The 8,016-nt window shown below is 51.2% G+C and overlaps 1 protein-coding gene across 1 annotated transcript; it reads right to left on the reverse strand.

The window, feature by feature from the left end:
* Positions 1-2,619: 2,619 nt before the first annotated feature.
* dsd (attractin-like protein dsd) lies at positions 2,620-7,678 on the reverse strand. The gene is made up of 12 exons (XM_029111010.1): positions 7,655-7,678; positions 7,078-7,558; positions 6,717-6,927; positions 6,499-6,592; positions 5,982-6,275; positions 5,644-5,852; positions 4,963-5,559; positions 4,675-4,868; positions 4,225-4,520; positions 3,457-3,535; positions 2,876-3,104; positions 2,620-2,750 (listed from the first exon to the last, which is right to left on the reverse strand). The coding sequence occupies exons 2-12, from the start codon at positions 7,456-7,458 to the stop codon at positions 2,620-2,622; spliced, it is 2,715 nt and encodes a 904-aa protein (XP_028966843.1). The 5' UTR covers positions 7,459-7,558; positions 7,655-7,678.
* Positions 7,679-8,016: the final 338 nt, after the last annotated feature.

The following is an 8,016-nucleotide window of genomic DNA, read 5'->3' on the forward strand; positions in this document are numbered from 1 at the left end:
CTTACGACGGAGGAATCTCCGACGGCCTCGGCAGGCTGCCAGCCCGCTAGCCGAACTGGTGGTGGGAGATTGGGGCAAGAGGCTAGCTGACTTAGATCCTCTCATTTGGTAATGATCGTCACTGAGTTTCATAGCCATCTATAGCGCTTCCCTCTCTTGCCCTATTTGCCGAGACCTTGAAGCTCCACCATTGTCATACGCCCTCACATACTCGTTGGTCGTCCGGTGGCCTGCCGCTGGGTCTGATCGTCGCCTCCGCCGTCGTCAATGTCATTTTCGGATCCCTCATTCGACGGAGGCATGAGAATAACTTGTTCCCGGCCGAGAGTAGCAGCCGACGCTCATTTTTCCTCTCCTGAATAGAATTCGGCCGTCCGACCGACCTGGCTGCCTCCCCTGAAGCTCCGATCAGGCAGTCGGAGTAGCGACTCCGAAGCGGAGCTGCAGAGACCGCGCCATACCCAATATATTATGGAAATGGTCGGAGCGATTCCGATCCGATAGCGTTCGCGATCTCTCGCGCTGTCTCCGGGAGCGCTAATTTGAATATGTACGCCGTTCGTTGTTGAAGCAATGTCGAAGCGAGCGCTGCTCCAACGCTTCCTCGGACCTTTTGCGGCGGCAATGGTATCAGCTGCGATTCTTTGCTTCGTATTGTCAGGCTCCGTCGCCGGTGAATCGCACAGCAATAATAATCGGAACCGAGCGCGGAACGCGATTGTGTGCCAGGTAGGAGGAGGATTTGCATTGACACGCGTCGTCAATGTTAGCCTGGCACACTGTTCACGCGACTCGACGGATCGCAATAAATACTCCCCTCATAATAACGTTCGGCCGGCAAAGTTCCTAGGCCTCCGGACGCTCCAAGTCTGCAGCAACCGACAGAAACGCTCCTCATTTTCGCAAGGAAGAGTATTCAGCAGTACTGTGCTCCGGATGTGTTTGACCTCCGACGTTTAGCGACTCCCCATCGGTTCACTGAATATGCGAAAGACCGAATGTGAACTGATTTCAAAATGTAATTGAGGACTGCGGCCTCCACTAATAATAATCGATCACGAGGGAGCATTCGAGTTTTCGATGGGGAGCCTTTCGGAGCGATTCTAGTCAGACCGCACGCCCAATCATCGAGTCTGCATATCTTCGGACTTTAGGCCTTCAAACTGAATAGGGGAGGATGCTTCCCCGACCCCGCCTCTGACGATTTCCTCTCGGATACGCAGGGCATCCTGCAACATGTTCGACGGAAAATACTTCGTCGGACACGTTCCTTTCGTTGTGAAATATCCAACTCCTGATTCATCCCATGCATCGTCGTGGTTGTTCTCAAATACCCTCGAATATTTGTTTTAAAATCACAATATCCTTTTTATATTATTCCTTACACTCTCTTACGGATACACCAACAAGAAGTATTCAAGTGGAGGATTGATTCTTTCACTATTTCTTGATGAAGATGGATATGAACAATATCTAGACATATAAGGATATTCTGCGCAGCAGAGGCTCTCTTCTCCGAATATCCAGCCATCCCATCCACTTCCCCATTAGTCTGAATACATCGATGAAACATTGGCACCCAACATGGATGTTGGAATTGTGTGACTTCCGATCGGCGGAGAAGGCTGGGACCCGGTGCTTCTCTGCAGAGTTGAGAGTCAAATACAATAATATTAAGAATACTTTCCGTGCGCTTCGAGCGATATCGCACTTAAGAGTTTGCCTTCGAACAAGTCTGAACCAAGAATAAGTAAGTCCTCTGACTCCAATTCAAACATCAATGGATCATTCGTGGGTGTATCAGCATTAGAACGACACGTTCGGAGGAGGAGGATCACTCCCGTGAATTGGAATATGGAACCGCGAAAATTAAGGGGAATGTCAAGAATAGCTCACGGGTCAGCTCATTGCATCAGCTTCGCCCGCGCATTCGGCGCAGAGGTCATGGGGGATCTCGCGCGCACTCCATGGGGAGTTTCAGTTCAGTCTCCTTCGGGCGGAAAGTCATTGCGTCATTTGTATCGGATGGAATCGTTCGCAGACCTCGCGGGATAAATTAACCACTCAGTCAGTGCCGGGAATATCAACAGCTTTTCTCTTTATCGAGGTCGGTATTTACAGATACGGCGTAAATACAGTCATTCGGCTCCTCAGACATTTCCTCAGAATGCGCTGAAAAAAAGGTTTATCATCTAATGGAAAGCGCGATGGATGATTGGCAGAGAGCGGAGCAGCGCCCGTCCTCAGCGGTTTTCCGGAAGCAGGATTTACAAATTCGTCACGTCAAATGAGCAGTCGCGATTAAAGTAGCTACATAAGTCCTCTGAAGATATCATACATTTGGAAGAATGTGTGAGTTCCACGCAGGTCGACGGTTATCTTATTTTTGCCCAGTCCTCAAACCAGCTATCACAGCATTAGTCACTCTCGTGTGACTTTACGGTATGTACAATGCGCGGTCACGAGGGAACACTTCTATTTCGCTTTTAGACGGGAGAGTGGTCGTATGCCCGAAGCACATGAGACGCTCGCTTCGTGTTGGGACGACTGCACGCCTCCGTCTGCTGGCAGCGAAGAGTTCCGAGAAGTTTCGGACTTGAAATTGTTTGGCAATTGTTCTTATAGACACGTTCCCACATTGGTGTTGGGTTTCCAGCAGTCGCCTTTATGCTCATTCTCGCGAATAGTGTTCTGCTGACCCTTGCCGCCCAGCTGGCTTAAAGAGACTAGGGCTGACGCGATTGCGATACCTGGAAGGAAGTGGGGCATAGACATCACTCCCTGAGAACAGATTCGCATTGGGATCCCCGCATACCAGAAAATAAATCCCCCCTCGGCAAAAACATCAGCAGGCTCTATTCTTCTATGAGCTAACCTGACTGTCCCTGTGGTACTGAACTGTCCTGTCGTGGTAATCGGACAATGAGCGAAATGACGGCAGCTTTGCCGGAGGCACACGGCTCCAGGGCTACAGGGGTTGGTCTTCCCTGGTGAAGAGTGCCGAAACCTCCGTGTCCATGCAAACCGTACGGAGGTGACTGGAGTTCCAGAGTGACCCCCGCAAAAGGTCGGCTAGCCATCTGTTCCATTTCAACAAACAGTTGCTGGAAAAGAGGGAATCGGTTTTTGTCAACAGTCCGGGAGCAGAAGTCCGCAGTTCCTTCCGGAGGGCGGGATGGAGTACGTATGATACGACCGCGTATAATTAGAGTTCCTTTTCGGACATTTTCATTTTCCGACTCTCGAATAAGGATAGATTCAATTGCGGCATTCTTATTCTAGTCTTTCCCACATCGTCCGGCGACAGGGAAAACTCATCAGAGGCGATTCCCTCGTCCATGTGATCGTCGGTCTTCGCTCTTGCGGATTGGATAGATATGAAAAGTCCGAAATTCAGGAACTCCACGTATAATCCAATCCAGGACTCGCCGTATCGAGGGACACGGAGACACTTACTTGGCGCCTTCTGTAGAGATCATATTTCTGCTTGATTTTCCACAACACCGCAGCAATGAAGAGCAGCGATACGAAGCAGCTATAAAATATCGAGGTATGCGTTATTTGCATGGCTTAGTACTGACGGAACGCGCATCGTACGCTCGTCTGTTTATCACTCAGAGCGTCTTTCGAGCTTCGCGACGCAGGAGGGGTCGAAGCGGCCGTCGGTTCCGAGGAGTTCCACGCAGTTAGCATGTTGAGCTGCTGTCGAGTCACTGAGAATCGACAACAAACAAAACCAAAGCCGAAACACTAGTTCCATTCGCGCGATTTTACGATGCTCTTCACCAGCCGCGAATCGCTCGTTGCCCGGAGACGCCTAACCTTGTGCGAGCACTCGGAAAGAGAAAGCGTCCCGAGCCCGCTAAGGGTCCCACTGGTGAGAGATTTATAGGAAAGCGCGAACGATCTGGACGAGCGAAACACCAGAAAGCAATAGAATAGCGGCTGACTCTCGTCGAGGGTCTGGAAGTCGACAGTTTTGAGGGATTCGTGCCCCGAATTCCACCTCACCGCCGAACTTCGAAGGCTTTCCAGAGGCGTATCGAGAAACTCTTTTCCCTCTTTTCCTCTTTTCCCATTTTCCCAAGCAGGTCAACATCACGAAGCCTAGGTCGCCGGAGGGAGACACCGAATAGACGAGGAATGCGTTGCTCCGGAATCAGGAGACGAGATAAACGCAAATCGATCACGGGATTCTTCGAATTTTATCGAAATAACACAAACCTAGAGAAGGTGATGAAGAATTGCAACAGATCCAGTGCCCTGTGTTGCGAAAAAGCCACCTGTATCACGGCGGGAGTGGTGAGATTGAATACGTGGACGTACAGCGTGGCATTTCGCGTGCCGAACTTGTATTCTTCGTGCGATAACGGCATCTTGAACGAGCCGCAAGTGCGAGTTTGCGACACGGGTGCCAGGATCCGGGGATCGCCGGTAGTATCCGCTGTCCCGACTCCGATGGAAATGTTTACAAGGGCTGGAGTTGAGCAGGATATTTGGAATTCCACGTCGTGTCCCACCTGGAAATCAAAAGGAAAAGATCGACTCTTTCAGAAACTATCTGCATGGCTCCCGCTGTCGAGTGCCCCCATTCTCGTGATGATGTCGAATCGGTATGGATTTCATCCCGCATCGGATATGTATTTCTATGGAAAGCGCGGCTGGCGTACTCACTCTCGGTGGCATGTTCATGAAGTTTATCGAAGTGAAAGGATCTTCGTGTGAGAGATTGAAGGTGTACTGAAAGTCTATGCTCAGTTTGTAGAAGCAGGTTCCCCCGTTTCCAGGGTTTCCCCAGTATTGATTTGTATTATCGCATTGATCGCATTGCTTCCCGATGATTCCCTTCGTAGTGCAGTCGCATTTCCCTGCGGAAGAACAAACTCGGAATCTCGGCCGGACAACTTAGAAGCTCGGCTACCCGATCCTTCCTATCCACGATGAACATTCTCAGAAGCCTACCTGTCTCGTGATGACAATCTGTACCGTGACCATTGCAATCACACGTCTGACACGTGCCGCCGTTGACAGGATTGCCGTAGTAGCCCTTTTGACAGCGCTCACAATGAGTTCCTTGAGTGTTGTTGCTACAAGGCATGTTGCACTCCGCCGAGCCCAGGTCACACGAGCTGTGGCCGTTGCATTGGCAGGCCGGACAGTCGAGGAAATGCCAGTTCGAGCACTTCATGTCTGTTTCTGAGACGTTGAGCGGGACATCGATTCCGGTCACCACGGGACCCGTGGCGGCACCCTCCATGCATTTGCCGCGTCCCGAGCCGCTGCCGTCGTCGCACCAGCCGCATCTTTCGTGTTGGAGACATTCGCTGCACGAGCGTATGCGGGAACAGTAGACCTTATCACATTTGCTAGTTGACCATTCGGTGCACTGACCGACCGGGAACATTGCCGCATACGCGTTGGTTTCGAGACACCTGCCGAGATTCGCGCACCACATGCAACCCGAGTTTGCGGTGCAATTGTTGCAGTCGGTCTTCTCGGAGCAGTGTTTCTCGCATTCTGCTCTGAAGTCTTCGCTCACGGCCCGAGCCGTCTTGTTGCCTGAGAATAATCCAGAAATGACCGATCGACTTCCGAGAGTAGGAGGTTGATGGATAGCTCGTTACAGCAACGAACGACGCTGACCTTCAATAGAGATGAGATTGATGCATCCGTTGTTCTTCTTGAACGCACAATTCTGGTCCGTGTGGCATGCGTGACAGTTATGTAGCTTGTCGCACGCGAGGCTCTCGCTTTCGGTGCACAGCTCCACGCGATTTTTCACCACGGCCGACGGGGACTGCTTCGGACACTTTTTGTGATGACACGTGTTGTCACACCACACACAGTCGAGGCTGTGGAGGGACATTATTTCCTCAGAGGGCTGGGAAGCGAGAGCGTGAGACACCGACCGGCGCGGGAGGCCGGAGCGGTGAACTCTATCCTCATTATTTGCACAGACCAGTCACTCGGGGTCGACTCACCTGTTTTGTAGGCAGCTCCTGCAATTCGTCTGTTTCGCGCAGATGTGAGTGAAGTTCAGTGGTAAGCTGGTTGGATTTATCCAGGAACAGTTGGCGCCCTTCTTCTGAGGGTAACCTTTCAGGTTCTCGGCGTTGTGGCGCATGCATCCTTCGCCGGGCGCCAGGATGCATTTTGTCCCATGAACGAGAGACATGGACAGACATTCTTTCTCGAGAGCCTCGCAGTGTGCGGGCGTCAGCTTCAGCGTGTCGGACAACATGCGGCCATTGAAACCCCCGAATATGTACATTGAACTGGAAGAACAGTGTGCGCTCAGAACGTTTCTCTCTCTCAGACTCCACTTATGGGAAAATCTCCAATCTAGGGATCTCCTTTGATGATAAACCAGGCAGTGAAGACTCGTAGTTAGTATCGTTTCCGCAGAATTCGAAGAGGTACAGGCCAGTGAGGAGATTCGATGCCGATTCGAAAAATGAAAATCGAAAAATACCAAAGGACAATCAGATGGTAACCCACCTATTGTAGGCCACAGCTGTGTGTCCGAAGCGACGGAAGCCCTGAGAAGCGGTGGCACTCTCCTTTATTTTGACTGTTTGCCATAAATCGCATTCTGTCCAGAGCGGAAGAAAATCGTTAGGGGCAGAAGACGAAGGAGTACATTTTCTGAATGCATGACTCATTGCGGCTAAATTATTATCGCTCATTCGAAATTATATTTCTTCTTGATTGCTCACCGATGTCGTACGCCAGCGTATCAGCTGAGAAACATCTGTCCCCCGAAGCGTATGACGTATCGTTATGAGTGTTTCCACCGAAGACCAGCATTACGCCATCGATTATAACTGACGAGTGTAAGTAGCGGTGCATGCCGCTCGGACGAAGAATTGTCCACGATCTTTTCGACGGTCGGTACGAGTACAGATAGTCGACCACAGCGCCGGTGCTCTTCTGCGGGGGGGACAAACAAGGTCTCGTCTTTAGAGGTCTCCCAGCAACGCCGGGTTAACGAGAAGGACTTCAGTATTACGTGGTGTCATCGACGAACCGACTCGCTGTCGCCGGATCTCAACTAGTCCGGATGTCCCGTAAACTCACCTGGGAATGGTATCCTCCGAAGATGAGCACCTGCTGACTCCTCTCATCATAAACCGCTGTCTGGCCGAAACCACCTTTGATCACAGCTCCGGTGGTTTGCACCAGCTCCCATTTGACACTTCCAATTCTGTACTCCTGCACCAAATTCAAATAACCTAGAGTGGGGTGGTGTCCGAAGAACACCAGCATCGATTGATTAACCATCACAGCGGCGTGACCCACAGAGGGAATGGGAGGACATAAAATTGTCGGGTGGTGACAGTCGACGCGAGCTTCGTTGTGTGACACCTGGGCCCATTCCAACTTCTGAGGATCGAATCTCCAGAGCGCGTTCGTCACATTGTTCTCATCGAACGTGTGCGCGCCCCCGTACATGTACATTGAGTTTTTGTAGGCCACGATAGAGTGACCGTAAGTGTTTGGAGGAATGTTGGCTCCGCGCAGTTGAACTTCGCTCCATGACCCGGTTGCGAAATCGTATCTGGAAATCGAACGAATAATAACGGTACTCAATGAGCCACAGCCTTGACGCTCGGCAATGCGATGCTTAATGAATGACTCGGTCGACGGTGCTCACCTGGCGACCTCGAGTTGACGTCTCTGAGTGAGAATTGAGCTGAAAAACTCCCCTCCGAAGACCCACATGGAATGATTGTAAACCAAAGCCTGGTGCATGGATCTGCCGGCGATAGAATCCCCGGCGATTCGATATAAATTGGCTGTGGATGACCTCGAAGGCGTCTTCGTAGCCAGAGGAATATTACAAGTTTCGCCTGCAACGCAGCCACCGTTATCCGAGGGCCAAAGCATCGGTAAGGGAACAGGGGAGAAAATCCGCTCCCCGAAAAGTCGAGACATGTTTCCGCTCACCTTTGAAAGCCGACCGACAACTACAAACTCCTCGATTAGCATCGCATTCGCCATGGTCGTTACAGTCAT

This window comes from Galendromus occidentalis, unplaced genomic scaffold (assembly GCF_000255335.2).
Source record: "Galendromus occidentalis unplaced genomic scaffold, Mocc_1.1 scf7180000077191, whole genome shotgun sequence".
NCBI lineage: Eukaryota > Metazoa > Arthropoda > Arachnida > Mesostigmata > Phytoseiidae > Galendromus > Galendromus occidentalis.